General features: G+C 39.0%; 3 protein-coding genes and 1 non-coding gene across 4 annotated transcripts; 1 reads left to right on the top strand and 3 right to left on the bottom strand.

Moving 5' to 3' along the window:
• Window positions 1-1617: 1617 nt before the first annotated feature.
• LOC147928137 (uncharacterized) lies at window positions 1618-3675 on the bottom strand. The gene is made up of 4 exons (XM_087486034.1): window positions 3198-3675; window positions 2578-3115; window positions 2407-2506; window positions 1618-2322 (listed from the first exon to the last, which is right to left on the bottom strand). Exons 1-4 carry the CDS (start codon window positions 3673-3675, stop codon window positions 1618-1620), a joined length of 1821 nt encoding a protein of 606 aa, XP_087342160.1.
• Window positions 3676-9355: 5680 nt separating this feature from the next.
• Window positions 9356-9964, top strand: LOC147928138 (uncharacterized). Its single transcript, XM_087486035.1, has one exon. It carries the CDS (start codon window positions 9356-9358, stop codon window positions 9962-9964), a length of 609 nt encoding a protein of 202 aa, XP_087342161.1.
• A 311-nt stretch (window positions 9965-10275) lies between these two features.
• LOC147928139 (uncharacterized) lies at window positions 10276-12489 on the bottom strand. The gene is made up of 2 exons (XM_087486036.1): window positions 12478-12489; window positions 10276-12435 (listed from the first exon to the last, which is right to left on the bottom strand). Exons 1-2 carry the CDS (start codon window positions 12487-12489, stop codon window positions 10276-10278), a joined length of 2172 nt encoding a protein of 723 aa, XP_087342162.1.
• A 6483-nt stretch (window positions 12490-18972) lies between these two features.
• Window positions 18973-19079, bottom strand: LOC147928140 (small nucleolar RNA R71). Its single transcript, XR_015581069.1, has one exon. It is a non-coding gene; the product is annotated as a small nucleolar RNA R71 (small nucleolar RNA).
• Window positions 19080-20585: the final 1506 nt, after the last annotated feature.

Genomic DNA, 20585 nt, shown 5'->3' on the forward strand with positions numbered 1-20585 from the left:
ATCTACAAGGAATAAAAGAAACGGAGGGTTTAAAAACTTTAATCGAACCAATGAACCACATATCTATTTGAGAGATTAATCACAGGTTTATAATTAAAAAAAAATCTTAAATCGAACAATCAACCACAGATTTATTCATAAAAAAAAAACTTAAATCGACCAATGAACCACAAATTTATTCAATAGAAATCTTAAATCGAACAATCAACCCTGGATTTATTCAATAAAGAAGTTTAATCGAACAAATAAAACAGTAAAAGAACAAATGAAAGAAGGAGACAACCTCAGATTTCTCGGTGATGAAGGAGAAGAAGAATCGAACGAACTGGAGAAGAAGAAGAACTTCAGAAAAACTTAGGGTTTACCGGAAACGGCGAGAGGTTAACCGGAGAAGAAGAAGGAAGAAGAAGGAAGTAACAGTTTACCGGAAACGGCGAGAGATTAACCGGAGAAGAAGAAGGAAGAAGAATTTTAGGGTTTGGGTGTTGCGGCGTGGTTTGAGCTCGCTCAAACTAGGGCTTCCGAGTATATATATAAAGTTATGACGCCTCGCAAATCCGTTGCAAATATTGCGACATACTTGCTAGTTTCCCTCGCAACTACATAGCAAAGTTGTGTTTTAGGGTATACGAATTTGCGAGGCATTTGCGAGGGAAGACTCGGTAACACGTCGCAAATGCCTTGCAAAATAAAAAAAAATACTTTTACAATTTTATACTTTAAAAAAATATATATGTTTTCACATTAATACCATGTACATACATAAATATGATTAATTTCATAACTAAAAACAATAAAACAAGTAGAAATATAACATAAATTTCATATATTTTTGAATTATTGCGAGTCTTGCCTAGCAAATAACTTGCTAACGCCTCGCAAATGTTCGAAACCTCGGAATTACATAGCAAAGTTGTGTTTAGGGTATACGATTTTGCGAGGTATTTGCGGGGGAAGCCTCGGTAATATGTCGCAAATACCTTGCAAAGTGTAAAAAATACCTTTACAATTTATTCAGATTCATTTTATGAATTGATTCATTAAAAAGAATAGGAACCTTTACAATCTACAAACTTCATGAGATTTTAAAAAATCACCATGTAGATCATAGCATATGGTACCACTTCTATATATGCATCAAGGGAAGATATCTTATACTTCTCTCTATGATTTGTGGATTATATAGCATATATATATGTTTTCACATTAATACCATGGACATACATAAATATGATTAATTTTATAACTAAAAACAATAAAACAAGTAGAAATATAACATAAATTTCATATATTTTTGAATTATTGCGAGGCATTTGCGAGTCTTGCCTAGCTAATAACTTGCACACGCCTCGCAAATATTCGAAACCTCGCTATTACATAGAAAAGTTGTGTTTAGGGTATACGATTTTGTGAGGTATTTGCGAGGGAAGCCTTGGTAATATGTCGCAAATACCTCGCAAAGTGTAAAAAAATACCTTTACAATTTATTCAGATTCATTTTATGAATTGATACATTAAAAAAGAATAGGAACCTTTACAATCTACAAACTTCATGAGATTAAAAAAAATCACCATGTACATACATAAAAAAAATTACTAGAAAAAAACTACAATTACTTAATCAGATTCATTTTCTGAATTACTGGAAAGTACATTATCATCATCTGAATCTACTCCATCATCAGACACTTCGAATTCGTCTAATACAACCTCTTCTTTAGAGACATCACCAACATCTTCTAATTGTCGGTTTTGTGGATCAATGTGGATAACATCTTCTGTTGATATGTTTGGAATGGAAATTTCATCAACTCTCTCTTCTTGCAACACGACTTGGTCATCAACTAACCCGACTATACGGCCTCGAGGCGAAACTTTGATGACTGATAACCACATATCACGTCTTGGCCGCAATCGAGGATAGGAAATAAAGCTCACTTGTTGTGCCTGTGATGCTAGGATGAAAGGATCAAATTTGGCATACGATCTGTTGGCATTTACATCGACAACTCTCCAATTATTTACTCGCATGCCTCGGGGCGATGGATCATACCAGTTACACTTGAAAAGTACGCATCTCAGATTCAGAAGGCCTGGATATTCAACTTCTAAGATTTGTTCCAAAACGCCATAAAAATCGCTATCACCAGCTTGTACAAAAATTCCGTAATTTGCTGTAGCTTTTCGACTACCATGTGCATACGTATGAAAAGTGTAACCGCGAGTGAAGTACATCGGAGCAGTTGTGATTTTTGCTCTTGGTTCTTGAACGACCTCATGCAACCAAAGAGGCAAGGGTTCATTTCCACATCCATTTTGAACCTATAATTAATAGAAAATGCTTATTAAAATTAAAGAATAAATAAAGTATACATATACATAATTTTATTTTAAATATATACTTACATAGTATTTTAACCAATTAGCAAAATCCCGCTCTTTGTAAGCTTCATAATCAACTTCTTCTAAATTAGGATATGCTTCACGAATCTGCATTTCTAAAAGTCTATAAAAAAGATATTTGTTAGTTTGTTACCTTAGTAAATAAAATATAAATTTATTTTTTTAAAAGAATACCTTCCAAAAGGTTGAACGTAATCTAGATTCCGCAAGATGTAATTGTGAGCAGCTCGAGAGTAGCTATGATCTTCCCACCAAACTTCCTTTAACTTTCCAGCGAGTCTTCCTATCTGAGCAAAGATATCTGGAACATCGGGAACATTATATGTAGGTGCAACACCTCTGTCGTCATATCGTCGAGTACGTGTGTTTTTTGTTCTCACGGTGGGGCTAAAGTAGTATGATGTGAAGTGAGATGTTTCCTCTGTTAAACTTCCGGCGACTATTGATCCCTCAACTCTCGCAAGATTTTTGGCCTTTCCTTTCAGAGATTTCATAAACCGCTCAAAAGGATACATCCACCGAAATTTCCCTGGCCCACCAAGATCTGCTTCATGTGGGAGATGGACTGGAAGATGTTCCATCACGTCAAAAAAGGCAGGAGGGAATATTTTCTCCAAGTTACATATCAACACTGGAATATTATTCCGTAACTGCTGTATCACATCAATGGTCAATGTTCTACAGCAAAAGTCCCGGAAAAATACTCCGATTCCTACAAGCCAATGCATACTCAATTAATGGGTGAATTAATTAAATAAGTTTATAAAAATGTATACCATTTTATAATCATATACCTGCAATAGCTTCATGAACGTTTCCCAGCAATAGCTCAAGAAATACAAATGGTAGTAGTCGTTGCATGAAGACATGACAATCGTGACTCTTCATACTTGAAAATTTTTGGCCTTGCTCAACACACCTTGAAAATTTTGAGACAAATCCATCTGGAAACTTCACTTCAGATTTAACCCACTCGAACAACACCCTCTTAGCATCCGCTGTCAATCGAAAATGGTGTACTGGTAATTTCCCATCTCTTGTAATATGTAACTCGATCCTTGCGCATATTTCCGCCAAATCCAAACTTGATTTCATACTATCTTTTGTTTTACCCTGCACATTCAAAAGCGTAGTGATGAAATTTTCAAAAAAGTTTTTCTCAATGTGCATCACGTCAAGGTTATGCCTCAAGAGAAGATTTTTCCAATATGGAAGCTCCCAAAAAATACACTGCTTGTGCCAATTGTGAGTGCTCCCATATCCATCCGGCATGTTCCCTGGTGGGTGATACTTACCCCCACGTTTACATGTTTCTTGATCACCATAGTAATTGATCTGTTCAAACTAATTGGATGTAAATAAGTATGCTATGGATTAAAAACCGGCCCAAAATATTCGGCAATCTTAAGGAGGATCCGGATAATTGAATCGGTTATAATTTTAGTTAAAAACCCGACCCGAAGTTGGCAAAAAGTGATGGCACCCTATTGTACTCCAAAAATGTATTTCGAGCTCTATATGTGGATATACTTGTTTGGTTACAAATATCCTAAGACAATTTATAAAAATTCAAATCACATTAGATGCTGAAAAATATCTAAAATTTTATTAACTTTATGTATTGAATAGTAATTAAAATAATTAAATATAAGATTAAATAAAAATGAAAGGAAAATTATATTTTAATCTAACATATTTATTTAAATTAGATAGATATATTTTAGGAAATTAATATTATCAAATAAGAAAATGATTGTATTTGGTTGCAAGGATTGTAGAGAATTTAGTTGAGACTTGTTTGGATACAAAGATAAGAGAGGATGACACAAAAATGTACTTCAAAAATGTTAAGATAGATATGTCACTTAAGGAAATATGTTTTGACCTGCTTGGTGTGACCAAGTTTTATGGAAATCTTGTATTTTATGAATTTGAAAATCTATTTTCGAATAAAACCCCTATAAAACACAAAAAGTTCATCCTGGGTTATTGTAATGACCCTCACCACGAGGTAAATTTCAAATTAAAAACCCTTGGCCAAAGGACCCGAGAAAATGTTGACGGACAGGAAGATGGCCATGTACCATGTACCATGTGATATACCATGTACCATGTACCGTACCATGTACAATACCACGGACGTCCCATGTACCGCAGGACAGAGTCGTCCGAGACGTACCGCAGACCCCAAGACGTACCGCAGAGTTGTCCGTGACCGTGCTGCGACACGAACCGTCGACTGCACCACGATGTCACTAGCCGAGCTGACAAGAGTCAAAGGATTAAGGAACTTATGTCTCCTTAATTGACCAATCATAATTCATGCAAAAAGTGGAGAAACATAATCATTATGTTTTCACAAAATTGGTCAATCAAATTGCATGCAAAAGGAGTGTGAGACAAAGGAGAAGAAGTGGTTATTATTTAACCAAGTAATGCATGCCTTCACCAAGCATTATCTAGAGGAGAAGAAGTGGTGAAGAATCGACCAAGTAATGCATTTCTCACCAAGTATTGTCTAGAAGAAAAAGGAGTGGTGAAGAATCGGCCAAGTCTTTGAATTCTCACCAAGTTTTTGAAAACTTGCTCACCAAGTTTCGAAGCTCGCCATGCATTGGCTCATTTCGCCGCCCAAGCTCTCTAAGCTCACTTCTCTTTATTTTCGCAAAATGAAGCTAAGTAAAGAAGAAGGAGAGAAAAGAGAGAAAAGAGAGAAAAGAGAGAGGGTTGAGAAGGAAGAAGGCGTGAAGAAGAAGAGTGTGAAGGAAGGAGAAAAGCAAGACAAGACTATCGACTACTGCCAAGACTGTTGCATCGAGAAGGAACTCGTTTGCAACAAGGGAAGATTCGAAGTGCTGCCAAGGGAGAGACGTTGCTAAGATAATCCGTTCACTCAACCAAGAGTTTGTCGGTATTCTGTGAGTCCAGGCACATTCACCGAACTATATGGAGTTTAAAAACTTCCGTCTAGTAAACGGTTTGCATTAAGCATATAGTTGCATTTTTCTTGAATTTATCTTTGTGATTTTTCTTGGTTAAATGCATGTGCTGTGAGGTTACTCTCATTGCTAGCTCAAAATGTTCTAGTAATAGAGATGGTAACTTAATTGTGAGGTTACTCTCGATACTAGCTCGAAATGTTCTAGTATTGGAGATGGTAACTTGGTTAAGATACTTGTAAAATTATGAGCTTAAAAACGCAAGTATCAATCGGTTGAAGTCTTAAGGCGTTTAGTCCGCGAGAAATTCCGGCTAGTGTAGTAAGACTAGGGTATGGCTGTCCTCAGTCTATTTTCGTACCAGCATGCAGCCGCGTCATGTAACCCATGTGCATTGAGTTGTAGGGTTGGTATGAAGAGGTCGGAGGTTACTGGGCACGCTACCCTGGCCGAGGCTGTCTACACGACGGTGTAGCTCGAAGTGTTGTTCCGGTTGCATGCCTTTGTGGTTGCAATGCGGAGGTGTTGAGGAGAGGAAGCATACCGGGCCAATAAATTAAAACTTGTTAAAAACTTTTTAGCTTTTATTCAAGTTTTATTGCTTGTAGTTGATTGATTGCTTGCTAGATTTATTTGCTTAATTAGCTCATTATCTTCTGCATGCTATCTCTGATTGATTGTTTGATTGTTTGCTTGCTTGCATGTTGTTTGTTTGATTGCTTGATTGCTTGTTTGATTGGTTGCTTGCTTGATTGTTTGTTTTGGGGATTTGGGGTTGGGGATTTATTTTCTGCAGGAACCCTGTGACTCACTAAGTAATATTAGATTACTTATGATAAAAAATTGTCTTGCAGGTAACCTTAGAGGGGATTAGAGGGTGTGGTGAACGATAGGACCCCGGAGTAGATTTTTGTGTCTGTTTGTAAAATGGGAAATTTGATTTAAAAGGACATTTTTTCTTCAATTTGTCCCACTATGCTCTTTTTTTTTTGGGTTGTCCCATTATGCTGATACTCTACAGAAAAACTCAATTATACCCTTAATTGCAGAAAAAATCAAATTTCCCTAAATCTTAACTTTTATTTTGTATAATTCCTAAATTTAATCAAAAAATACTTCCTTTTTAATTAAAATTTTCATTTGTTTACTCTCTCTCTCGACATAACTCTCTGTCTCTCTCTCTCTCTCGATATCGACACAGTTTTTCCTTTGGCGACTCCGGTAGCTTCTCCCACCGGCGAGAATCAAAGTTCTCCGGTACCTTCTTCTTCTCCCTCTCCCTCTCCCTCTCTCTCTCTCTCTCTCTCGGAATCTATTTCCAATCGAAGTTCTCTCTCTCTCTCAATCGATGCATGCAATTGTTTTATTGGATTGTTGTGGTTCTGTTTTTTTGGATTGGATTGGATTGTTGTGGTTCTGTTTTTATGGATTGTTGTGGTTCTTTTTTTTTTGATTGGATTGGATTGTTGTGATTCTGTTTTTTTTTTATTGTTGTTGTTCTGTTTTTTTGGATTGGATTGTTGTAGTTCTGTTTTCTTGCAGATTGAACATAGTAAAGGAATCATTTTCTGTTTACTCTCTTGCAACCCTTCCGGTTTTGTGATAGGAACACTAGCTGAAGCAAGCCGTGATCTACAAAAATTAAAAAATCGGCAGTAAATTTGATAATGTATCGTTTAAACTAGGTTTTGCTTTAGGGTGATGTCAATATAGTTTGTATATGTGATTGAATCATTGTGAGATTGAGCTAATTGGGTTCATACTAATGAATTTCATTTTTTTTTGTAGGTATGGAAACAGAATTTCCTAAACGCCTATTTAGAGATGGATTTGAGCCACACATGAAGAAGATTAACAATTCCTGTCGAATTTCTATCTTGGGCAAAGTCAAACAAGCATTACCTAAAGAGTATGAGAAAGTGAAGAATGATCCAGTCTTTTCACATGTGTTTGCAATCTACGAGAATGGTTTAGGGTATTCAGGGCGTTTGATACACCGCATTATGTCTAGGCAATTGGTTACAAAGAAAAAAAGAGAGATATGGTTTGTGTTTGGAGGGAAGCCACTCAGATTTTTAATGCAAGAGTTTCATGCTGTGACTGGGCTCAAATGCACTGCCGATTCTAGTTGTGATTTAGAGAATTGGAAAGATGATGGTGGGTTTTGGAGCAAATTGATGAAGAGAAAAGGTCCGACTATTAGCATTAAGGGCTTGGTTGATGTGCACTTACCTGTAATTCACGAATGGAGTGAGATAGATAAGATCCGATTGGTGTATCTTCTTGTGATAGCTGGGTTGATTATGGCTAAGGATGAGAAAAATTATATTCCACTCAAATACATCCAGATGGTAATGGATCTTGATAAGGTGAGGACTTATCCTTGGGGTCTTAAAGCTTTTAAAAGTCTTTCTAAGTCTATCATAGAAAAAAGAGAAGATTTGAAGAAGATCAATAGCTATGCATTAGATGGTTTCTCATATGCATTTCAAATATGGGTGATGGAGGCAATTCCAGACATTGGAAAGTTGTTGGGAGAAAAGATTATCAAAGAATTTACAGTAGCTCCTCGATGTTCTAATTGGAAAGGCGCAGCCAAAGTATCATATGATGAAATCATCCAACTAGAAAGTACATTTGGACCGAAGGTACTTTCTTTGCCAATCCAACTCTTATCACATGTTTTTTGTTAATAGTTGATGTCATTGTTTAATCTTAACTTCCAACTGTTTTTTATTTATTTATTTAGGATATTGTTTATCCATACATATCTATGACTGGCGATTTCGACATTGTTGACTCCATTGAGTTTTTATGGCCTGACGAAACTAGCGATGGTGAAGTCGATAATTTGAAAGCTAAGATCAGTTCTGGAAATGATTTTGGAGACCATATTTGGGGAACTGTACAAATTGATGATGTGGAGGGTGAACATATTCAAGTAAAAGATGATGTTGGCAGTGAGGTGTGCAAAGAAAATCAAGGTTCTAGTGCAACAAAGAGTGGTGAGAGTATGCAAGCTGCTAACGATGAAGAGTCAGGTGCAAGAGGAAGAGACAACCTGATCATGGTGCAGAGAAGAGGAAAAAAAAAACTGCTCTATGAGCGAGCAGCAACAACACATCGAGCTGCTACAGATGAACAAATGAAGTCTTTTATTAGTGTGTTTGAGACTTGTTTCAAGAGTTTTGAGAAGAAGGTTGACAGTCGATTGGGAAAAATAGAAAAGGATGTCTCACCGTTGAAGGATACTATAACTTCAGCTGGAATTACAATAAGCACTCAAGCTACGGTTGATCAACCATCCATTCCAGCAGAAAAGAAGAGTAAATTTGTGGTACGTAAGACTTAAATCTCTATGTTATGTTTGTTTGTTTTTTTTTTTTAAGACTTCAGAAGAATATGTAATCGGATATGTATGTTTGTGGGTGTAATAATAAGTGTTAATATTTTTGTTAAACTTTTTGTATGGACAGGATGAAACCTTTTTAGTTGATGATCTTTTCACTCATCATAGTGAAATAGATCTTAATTTGGATTCACAAGAATTTTTAAAGAAATCAGTAGGACACCTATCTCAAAAAGCATATGTACTTGGGTTTGATCCTACACAAAATGTATTGTGCAAAGATGACGTACGAAGATTGAATACTACAAACGCGGGTGAATTTGACATGGATTCTGTTTTGGTGTTCGTTTCTGATAATCGATTCGATGCTTTTGCAGAGTGGCATAGAACAAGGGGGTAAGTTGTTCAATTATATTTTACTATAATTATTACAGATTTATGCTTTTTTGATGCTTATGCATAGTGTATTCTTTTTGTGTATTTGCAGAATGATTAAGTTGGGTCCAAGTGTAATTAACGATGAATTACTAAATCGAGTCATGATAAGCAACACTTGGCTTCGGAATCCGGTACGTTTCAATATTTTCAGGAAATGGATGCTATGATGTATATATTTCGGGAGAATACATCTTTAGGCCGATTGAAGTCAAATCGTGTTGGCTTCATGTATTGTATGTTTAGCATGCAAATGAAAATCGAATATTTGAAGTTTAGAGAAGGTAAAAAAAGCCACAAGTGGGATTCTATGATCTTGGGTTATGCAAAAGGTGACTTGCCTTCTCATGGAAAGACGGGGAAGAAATGGGCATTAGACTTCGACAGAGTTTACGCTCCTGTGAACGTCAATAATAATCACTGGATATCTGTGTGCATTAATTTTGGCCTAAGAACTGTTGAAGTATTTGATTGTTCTGGTCTAACCCACAGAAGTCATGTGGATCCATTTGCAATCCTCATCCCTCGACTTGTGAAGGAAGTTCAGACCAAAACCTATGGTAAATATCTTCATGTGTCTCCATATTCTATCATTTTTGCTTCAGTGCCACCAAATCTTAATAAGTCATGTTGTGATTGCGGAGTGTATGCACTTAAATACATAGAGTGTCATATGCTTAACCTAGATATGAGTTTGATAAACGATGAAAACAATAAAGAAGCTCGTACGAAGATTGCAGTTGATTTGTGGGAAGCAGCATATGATCCTGTGTTCATTGAGCGAATGGAGAAGTATGAGCCTCCATCTGTGTCGCCTCATATTGTAGACCTTAGTTAAATTTTTAATTGTGCTACAATTAAGATTGTTTCATCTTGTGCTTATTGACATTATCATTTCTTTATTTATTTAGATTATCTTATTTAGATTTTCAACACCATCGAGGACACACAAATATTTAGCAATTCAAAATTAAAAAACATAAGAAATCCAATAACATGTATTTGAAACATAAGCAATTCAAAATTAAAAAAACATAAGAAATCCAATAACATGTATTTGAAACATAAGCAATACAAAATTAAAAAACATAAGAAATCCAATAACGTGAACTCCAAATAATGATGTGTAAAAGTTGCTGCACAAACCTATTATAAGATCGTGTTTTCACATGTCAATCTGTTGTGGCTTTCTTTACCACAACGGCCACACTTATGCCTCTTCGCTCCTTGTGACGATCTTATCTTGTCTTCCACTGATTCATATCTTCTTTTTCTTCTTCTACCAACTCCTTTTCTTGTCTTAGGTGGTACAATTTTTACATCACCAACAGTTTCGGGAACACACCATTCATCTTCAATAACACCTATAGGATTAATGGTTTCCTCGTAGAATGATCTCCATGCAACAGTAGTGAACACATCATCAGCGTATGGGTACAGACTTTTCCCAATACTAAAACATGCTTCTATGGCATGTCTACAAGGAAGTTTTCCTATGTCAAACTTTCCACATGAACAAGTCCTCTTCTCCAAATCAACAATAAAATCTACTCCTTTACCTTTAATTTTTAATATGAATTGAGAAATAGGATAAGCTTTAAACTTTTCACCCTTCTCTATTCTTCTACAAATCTTCTTATCCACCTCAATGGTTAAAGGGTCGTTCTGCTGCTCACTTAATGCCCTACGCTCATAAAACCAGCGGGTTAACATTTCTCTAATGCTATCTAACAAAGGAATTACTGGATACTCTCTCGGTGATCTCAAAGCTGAATTTATCGATTCAGCAGGGTTGTTGGTGTTTATGTCATATCTATATCCAGGAAAATGACATCTAGCCCATTTTTTCACATCAGCCTCCTGTAGATAACCTCCAATCGCCGGACTGATATTGCAAATTTCCGCAAAATGTTTATCAAACTCAGCGACTCTATACGCTTTTGACGCTTTTGCAAGACGACCAGCCACACCTCTTCCTTTATAATTTTTTACCACATTACCTATCAAGTGGTGGATGCAAATACCATGTTTAGCCAACAGGTAGATTTTTCCAATCATTTTACAAATAGATATATATCGATCTGACACAAAAGCTAAATCTTTGTCATCCGCAATAACAACCTTAAGCTGCATTAAAAACCACTCCCATGAAGCATCATTCTCAGAATCAGCAATCCCAAATGCAATTGGATACAAATTAGAGTTATCATCTACGGCCATAGCAACTAGTAGAACTCCTTTGTACTTGCTCTTTAAAAACGTTCCGTCAACTACAATGACCTTCCGAATTTTCTTGTAGAACCCTCTTATTGATTGACCAAATGAAATGAATAGATACTTGAATCTACCATCACAATCAATATCATAATTTGTATGCGTACCATGATTCGCCTCTTCTAGCATGTGCAAGTATTTAGGTATCTTAGCAAAACTTTTCTCTGGGATTCCTCTTACTTCGTTAACTGCATACTCACGAGATTCCCAAGCTTGGGAATAAGTTAGCTCACATCCATTCTCCGTACGCATAATATTAATGATGTCATTGGGTTTAGGTCCCTCCTTGACACCTTCATAATTATGTTTGATGAGATTCCCGATTGTTCTTGCTGAACGTGTTCTACCAAATTTCGTTTTCCTTGAAGGAGCACAAGTATGGCTACCCACATACTTGTTGATTTTCCAACACACAAACCCTTCTAAGCACTCAGCACAAACACGCCATTTGCAAACATTATCAATACAGCGTATACACCAAAATCTTGTACCAGTTTTAGTAACTCTGTAATCGAAGTTATACTTCATCGCAAAAATTTCTAAACTTGCCTGTAAAGCTTCCTTGCTTTTGAAATATTGCCCCTTCTTTACCATAAAATCAACCATCATATATCTAGCACCAAATTCAGCGTCCTTAGAAGTTATGAAGTTAGAATCATTCGGTTTTGTTTTGCTCACAAATTTTGGCAGCTTTTCACGCAGAAGAACGTCAAAGCCTCCCTCACTTGAGTCGCTTGGTTCCTTATTCAGATCAATATTGCTTATATCATTCACCGTGGCTTTAAACGTCACACACGACCGTATGTTATTCTTCATTTTCCAATAAGCAACAATATTTTTCACTTGGCGATCATTCATCATAACAACCGGAGGAGAATCAACACTGAGATCAAAGGGTAAATAACTGAATTCCACATCAACCATATTTTGTTGTATTTCATAGTCTTCCAAAACCATCGTCTTTAGCTCTTCAAGAGTTGAATTGGCTTGAAAAGTAAGAAGTCTCCCACGTTTTCCTTCATCAACAATAAATCTCTATTCATTTTGGCCGATACATCTCCATACACCACATGTTACATAGATTTGCATCATACTGCAAAATAAACTCTTGAATGAAAGAACAGCCGAATTTAGGTTGACAAGCGTAGGAAAATGATGAAAAACCTTTAACCAAATCGATTTTGTATGTTTTCAGAACACGTTTTCTAAACATATTAGAACGTAATCTTAAGAATATATATGATTTGCATAATTCAGGGATTACGTAAATATTTTGTTTTCTTAAATTTCGGATTCAGTTTCCTTGTTTAACATAATTGTAGAATAAACTTTCTAAATTATGAAGAACATAGAGTAAAGTGTATAATTAGTGTTCTAATTTCCGTAGGACACATGATAAAATGTCGATTTCATATTCTGACTTCAGTAGAATATGTATAAAGTGAAGAAAACAAATTCTAAAATTTGTAGAATATAGAGTTATGTGTAGAATATATATTCTAATTTCTGTAGAATACATACAAAATCCGACTTCTAAAAGTTTTAGAAGATATATTTATTCTAATGTTTTCAGAACAAGTAGAGTGCGAAGAATTTGTAATATACATTATTTAGAACATGTATTTTATGTAGAATTTATAATCTAATATCTTCAGAATATATACAATTAGTAGAAGATGTATTCTAAATGTTGCAGAACAATTTTTTTTCAATGTTAAAACACCAAATTTTCATCAAAAACACCTTATGGCAACCTCTTTCTTATTTCTAGAATTTGTTTTTAGGGAATTGAAATTTTAAAATTGCTTAAAAGTTCGTTTGATTTTTTTAAAGGGTAATTTAGGCATAGTGGCAAATTTAGCGTAGAAGGCATAATGGGACAAATTGAAGAAAAAATGTCTTTTTAAATCAAATTTCCCTTGTAAAATCAAGTATGTTTTATATGTAACCGATCTTTGGCACTAGGCCTTATCTTCAAACTATAATCTTTTTGGTAACCATTTTGTAATAAACTCCATATATATTAATACAATCGGATTTTATATTCGTACGAGTAATAACTGATATAGACTTTATCCGAGTCGGCTCAACGTCTGGGATGCACAAGGGTTGCAAAGCCTAAAGGACGTCCCATACGGTCGGAAACGCCGCCGACGGACTGGCTAAGGGTCCTGATACGTTCTCGAACCTCGGCCGGATCGTTGGTGGATGTTTTCAAGTGGCGTCCCAGGGCGGTCCGTGGCCTGTCCGGCCATAGGACGGTTCTGGGGCGTTACAACGATGGTATCAGAGCATGGTCATGATGCTAGTAGGACTCGTATTTTCAAACGTTTTATCGAGTCAAAATGGTCGCAAATAGACACTTAGGATAATCCGGTTTGTTAACCACTTTAGGATTAGATGGGATGGGATTAGGTAACCCTTATTATTGATGATGGATGCAGATGTCTGGCCAAGGATCTGAAAGGTCTAGATCGATGCACTTCACGCCGGATCCAGAGAGGGGTTCAAGTCAACAGTTTGGTCCGGAGGAATGGGGTCCGCATTTTGGAGATGAGCAAGAAGAGGAATCGTTTCCAGCCATTTACGAGCCAAATATGTTTATGCCTGAATGGGATGTGCCTGGTGCGATGCCGAGGTACTCGCCACCAAATTCTATCCGGTACAACACACCAGAGTACATGTACCCGCCAAATCGAGAGTATTCGCCGATTGGACAGTTCACTACCAACCCGAATTCAAACATGACAAGAGGAGACCAAGGACGTGAGGAGAACCCAGATGAGCAGAGGGTACCAGAGACCCATCAAACACTAAAGATGATACAAGATCTTCTAAAACACATGATCCAACAGCAACAACAGCAGAACCAAAGGAGCCAGCAGGACGATACTCCATCGTCTAGTTTTTTGAACCTGGTGATAATGATGAGGAACTTAGGAGTCCAAAATTTCAAGGGAGAGCAGAATACGATGTTAGCAGACAAGTGGATAAGAGAACTGGAGATGAATTTCGAGACATCAAGATGCCCGGAGGAATACAAGAAGGTGATTGCAATTAATTTCCTGGAGGAAGACGCACGCGCATGGTGGGATAGTGTAGTCCCTCATTACCACTACATGCCGATAACTTGGGAGTTTTTCAGGAGAGAGTTTGAGCAGAAGTAATTTCCACCAGAGTCCCGAGATCGATTAGAGAATCAGTTTCTACATTTGGAACAAGGAGTTATGAGTGTTTGCGCTTATGGACAGATCTTCACACGACTGCGGAGATATATGTACAAGGGAAATGACGACGAAGAAGCTATGGCCCGTAGATTTCTTTACGGACTATGACCAGAAGTAAAAGGAAGATTGCATACTGTGACATACAAGAATGTCGCCGAAGTGGAAGAGCGAGCAGTGAATGTAGAGGAGGGAATTGAGCTGGAGAAAGAATTCATGGCCCAAGAGAAGAAGAAAGAACCTGTGCAGCAGAGCAAGGTAGTGAATTTCTGAAAGGTTAACAAAGTAGCTGGACGGAACAAAGGTGCGAACCGTAGTAAGGTCAACATGATTGCCAACCAAGGAGGACGTACAACGAACCACTTTGATCCGAGAGGATGTTTTATGTATGGTCAACTCAGACACTTTGCCCGAACTTGTCCGACACTTTCTGAAGCCGAGAGTCCCAATCTTGCGCTGATCACATGTTTCTACTGTGGAGAAATGGGACACTATGCGACCTCATGTCCATCGACGCCGACCAAACTGAACGCCCAAACTGTGAACCGTGCTCAGCTAGTGCATCAAGTGAAGGAACCCCCGACAAAGAAACAAGCGACCCCAGCCAATGTTTATGCCTTAGGATTAGAGCCACCCAAACCTCCAACACTTGCGAAAGGTCCGATAACAGGTTTGATTGGGTTTTAACTCTCTTGTGATGGATTGTGTGTTTGTGTGATTGCGTGTTTAGTTTTTGCATTGCATTTTTATATTTGTTATGCATTAGGAACATTACTAGTTGGTAGTAACCCCACTCATGTATTGTTCGATTCGGGAGCGTCCAATAGTTTTGTGACTCCCGAAGTGGTCGATAAGTTTGGAGAATTGTGTGAGGAGGATGAAGTGAATATCAACGTTTACACCGCTGGTAATCAACTGCCCCTCAAGACCTGAAGGAGGATCAAGGAAGCGTCGATAGTCTTGCAAAATACAAATCTACCAGGAATCTGCTTGTAATGCCGATGGAGAGATTTGAAGTCATACTCGGAATGGATTGGTTATCGGAATACCAAGCCCATATAGACTGCAGCAGGACCCGAGTCACAATGGAAAATAGAGGAAGGACACCTCTAGTTTTCTACGGAATTTGCCCAAGCTCAAAGGCATATTTCGCATCAGCGTTAAGAATTGGAAATTCTTTCGAGGAAGGGAGTGTTTACTTAGTCACTCTTACCGCAATGGGAGGAGATGACAAGGAAGATCCAGAAGTTGAGGACATCAAAGTAGTCAAGGACTTTGAAGATGTATTCAGGCTGTTAGAAGGATTGCCTCCACCAAGAAGCCATCCTTTTACCATAAATATAGAGCCGGGAGCTACCCTGATTGCTAAGGCGTCGTATCTCATGGCACCAGCCGAGTTGGCTGAACTCAAGACTCAGCTAGAGGACTTGCTAGAAAAAGGATTCATTCGACCAAGTTCATCGCCATGGGGAGCCCCAGTGCTGTTTGTCAAGAAGAAGGACGGGAGCATGCATTTATGTATTGATTACCAAGGAATCAATAACATCACCATCAAGGACAAATATCTGTTGCCACAGAATTACTTGCTGTTAGATCAACTCAGAGGAGCAAGATGGTTTTCGAAGATTGATTTAGCCTCCGGCTACCACCAAATTTCGATCTCAGAGCCAGATGTGATGAAGATAGCCTTTCGAACAAGATATGGCCAGTATGAGTTCGTAGTGATACCATTTGGACTTACCAACGCGCCAGCAGCATTCATGCGACTCATGAATGAAGTTTTTCATGACTATTTTGATCAATTCGTGATAATATTCATCGATGCCATCCTTATATACTCACGGAGCGCTGAAGAACATGAAGAACATTTGAGGAAGGTGTTAGAACGACTAAGGGAGAAGAAGTTGTTCACCAAGTTCAGCAAGTGCAGATTTTGGCAAAGGGAAATTGGGTTCTTAGGACATCGAGTCTCATAACAAGGAGTGTCCGCCGACCCAGAGAAGATTGCCGCAATCCAGGATTGGCCAAGGCCAATGTTTTTGACAGAGGTCCTGATATGTCTATATTTTGTCTCTCCTTAGCCTATTTTTATCATGCATTTAGCTAGGATAACTCATTGGTTTGCATCGTTTTCTAGTTTTTTCTATACACTTTGCACGTCTAGGTAGCTCTTGCATCATCCTTGCATACATTGTGCATTTTGGAGTATTTCAGGTATTTAGGAAACGTTGGAAGCTATTCTCGTCCGAGCCATGGTCACCATCTTCATTCTCGTCCGAGCCATGGTCACCATCTTCATTCTCGTCCGAGCCATGGTCACCATCTTCGTTTCGTCCGAGCCATGGTCACCATCTTCATTCTCGTCCGAGCCATGGTCACCATCTTCATTCTCGTCCGAGCCATGGTCACCATCTTCATTCTCGTCCGAGCCATGGTCACCATCTCCGTCTCGTCCGAGCCATTGTCACCATCTCCGTTCCGTCCGAGCTATCCGTCCAAGCCATGCTCCTCAGCCTTCCATCCGAGCTATGATGACATTGGATTCCATTCGACGCACATGGACTTGATCGCACATGTCGGGAAGAAAGACGTTTGGTTTCACATGCTTCAGGAGATTACCGAACCGACGCTTTACCTTGTCGTTTTAAGTTTTAGGGCTTTCCATGTTGGACTACTATATATACATTTTGTTAAGTCTTTGCGGAGACATCTTATCTTTTCATCTCGTTTTCGTTCCCAGAAGGTTTTTAACCTAGCATCCAAAACACGTTCTCAGACTTGTATTCCGATATCGTTGAGATTTATTGAGATTTTGCATTTGATTCCTTCTACAAAGTTGTTAATCTTATTTTTATCTATCTTATTATGCTTGATTCAATGATTTCGGTGTTTGCATCCTTGACTATGATTTTCGGATCTGAGTAGTGTGTTAGTTCCTGAGGATGGGATAGATTAGGTGGAGGATCTTAGGATGTGGAGTGTTTAAGCTTTGATTGTATGATTCCCTTCTGGACTAGAGTTAGAATTACTTGTTTCTCTCTGATCAATTGGAACTAGGTTCGAGACATTTCCGCACCCAAAAGGTGTTTGATGAAATGTCTGACCAACTAGTGCCAGAGACTTACGTTCCTAGCCTAAGAGATTAGTTGTCTAGGATGTTTGTTGACACGAATGAACTTGTCTGTCATGCCTGCTCAACCACGTTTCTCTAGCGAGAGCTAGGTATGGAAGTGGTTGAGTCTGAGTAGCTTTTGCCAAGAGATTGGATTAGCTAAGTTGTGATGTTCATTGTTTAGGGATACTTTGCTTGTGGTATGTTAAACACTCCTTAGACTAGGATACTCCACCGACATCAATTACCCCATCCTTAGGACTTCTTTCTTTCTGATTTTTATTACATTCCTGGAACTGTTTCGTTTGTTCATGCTTAGAATCTTTTACGTTTTTATTCATTTTCGCTTCTCGTCATGCATTCTTGTTTCTTGTTCTGTGACTCATTTCCATTTCGCATTTTGATCATTCTAGGACTCTTAGATAAAAACACTCTTTGAATTGGCTTAACTTGTGATTCCTTGATTGCATCTTGATTGCTAGCAACATCCCATTTGGATTGACACCTTAAATACTACAACACTTAAGGTTAATTGAACCTGCTAGGAGACACAAAAATCTTAGTATCAATTTGGCGCCGTTGCCATTTGGGATTCGTATTGTTACATTTGAGATTTCAAGTTTTGCAAGATTAAGTTCTGTTACACTTATCATTCTGAGTACTGACTTGTTTTGGTTGTTTGCTTGTTTGTTTTGCATCTCAGGAACCTGTTGATTGCAACCTTGCATGCACACCAGATCAAGAGGGCATCAGAATCTCCTTCCTGTGATCGACGAAATCAACCGGTTGCAACGCCCACGACAAGCTCGTCAACCCGTTGAGCATCTCGCACACGTCACTATGGAACAACAGCATGAACCACATCAGGGACCGCGAAACATTGGTGCTGGGGATGCACCGAACACTCACACTCAACGTGCTGGAATCGTCCCTCCCGCCGTGCCGAACAACAACTTCGAGATCAAAAGTGGTCTGATTACCATGATCCAAGGAAACAAGTTTCACGGGTTGCCTATGGAGGATCCACTCGACCACTTGGACGAGTTCGACCGTCTTTGTGGTCTCACCAAGATCAACGGCGTGAGTGAGGATGGTTACAAGTTGCGCCTCTTCCCTTTCTCCCTGGGAGACAAGGCTCATCAATGGGAGAAAAACCTTCCCAAGGGCTCAATCACCACCTGGGATGGCTGCAAGAAGGCATTCTTGGCCAAGTTTTTCTCTAACTCCAGAACGGCACGTCTCAGGAATGAGATTTCCAGTTTCACTCAGAGGAGCTCAGAATCATTCTGTGAAGCCTGGGAGCGTTTCAAGGGTTACCACAGCCAGTGTCCACACCATGGTTTCAGCAACGAGTCACTGCTGAGCACTCTATACCGTGGTGTACTTCCAAAAATCCGCATGCTGCTTGACACTGCTTCCAACGGTAATTTCTTGAACAAAGAGGTTGAGGAAGGATGGCAATTGGTTGAGAATCTCGCCCAGTCAGACGGCAACTACAATGAGGATTATGACCGCACATTTCGCGGCGACGCTGGGTCTGAAGAGAAGTACAAGAAGGACCTCAAGAATGTAAATGAGAAGCTTGACCGTATCTTGCTGAGCCAGCAGAGGAGCGTCCACTTCGTCTCTGAGGACGACCCTTTCCAAGTTCCAGATGGGGAGGGTGAGCAGAGTGAAGAGATCAGCTATGTTCAGAATCAGGGTGGCTACAACAAAGGTTACAACCCCTACAAGACGAATCCCAATTTGTCTTACCGAAGTACCAATGTTGCTAATCCACAAGATCAGGTGTACCCTCCTCAACAACAACAGCAAGGGCAACAAAAACCTTTTGTGCCTTACAATCCGGGATTCGCTCCAAAACAACAGTTCCATCAGGGTTACCAAGCTCCCTCGGGACCACCGCCAGGATTCCGCCCTCAACCAGTTCAGCCTACACCAACCCCAGATCAAGAACTGAAGCATATGATGCAACAAATTCTTCAGGGTCAAGCTAGCGGTTCCATGGATACTGCAAAGAAGTTCGCTGACCTAAGTCAGCGGATGGAATGTTCCTACAATGATCTGAACGTCAAATTCGAAACTCTGAATTCGAAGATAAGGTACATGGAGGGCCAATCGGTTTCTACTTCTGCACCAAAGCCTGGCCAATTCCCAGGTAAAGCTGTTCAGAACCCCAAGGAGTTTGCCAATGCCATTACGCTAAGAAGTGGGAAAACATTGCCTCCCAGGCAAGGAGTACCAGACGTCACTGAGGACAGTGCGGAATTAGATGGGGAGGATTTTGGTCAGGATGACACTCAGATGGAGAACCCCGTCGAGGCAGTCAAAGATCCAATCGAGCCAGTGAAGCAATCCGAGCCTGAAGCTGTTAAGGAGCCTGCTGTTCCTGAAGACAGACCTGCGAAGTTCATCCCTCCACCGTACAAGCCTCCTCTACCATTTCCAGTGAGGTTCAAGAAGCAGCTTACTGAGAAGTACAAAGCCTTGTTCGAAAAGCAAGTCAAGGAGATTGAGTTGAGAATGCCATTGCTAGATGCATTCGCACTTGTTCCTCACTACCAGAAATTCCTCAAGGACTTGGTGATGGAGAGATCAAAAGAAGTTCAAGGCATGGTGGTACTAAGTCTTGAGTGCAGTGCAATCATCCAGAAGAAGGTTGTACCCAAGAAGCTCAAAGATCCTGGATCATTCACTCTTCCCTGCTCCATTGGACCCATGTCTTTTGAGAGGTGCTTATGTGATCTTGGCGCTTCAGTGAATCTGATGCCATTCTCTGTGGCTAAGAGGTTGGGTTTCACAAGGTTTAAGGGATGCGACATCTCCCTCATCCTTGCAGATAGATCAGT

Source organism: Camelina sativa, chromosome 14, assembly GCF_030686135.1.
Source record: "Camelina sativa cultivar CO46 ecotype springtype chromosome 14, ASM3068613v1".
NCBI classification, from domain to species: Eukaryota; Viridiplantae; Streptophyta; class Magnoliopsida; order Brassicales; family Brassicaceae; genus Camelina; species Camelina sativa.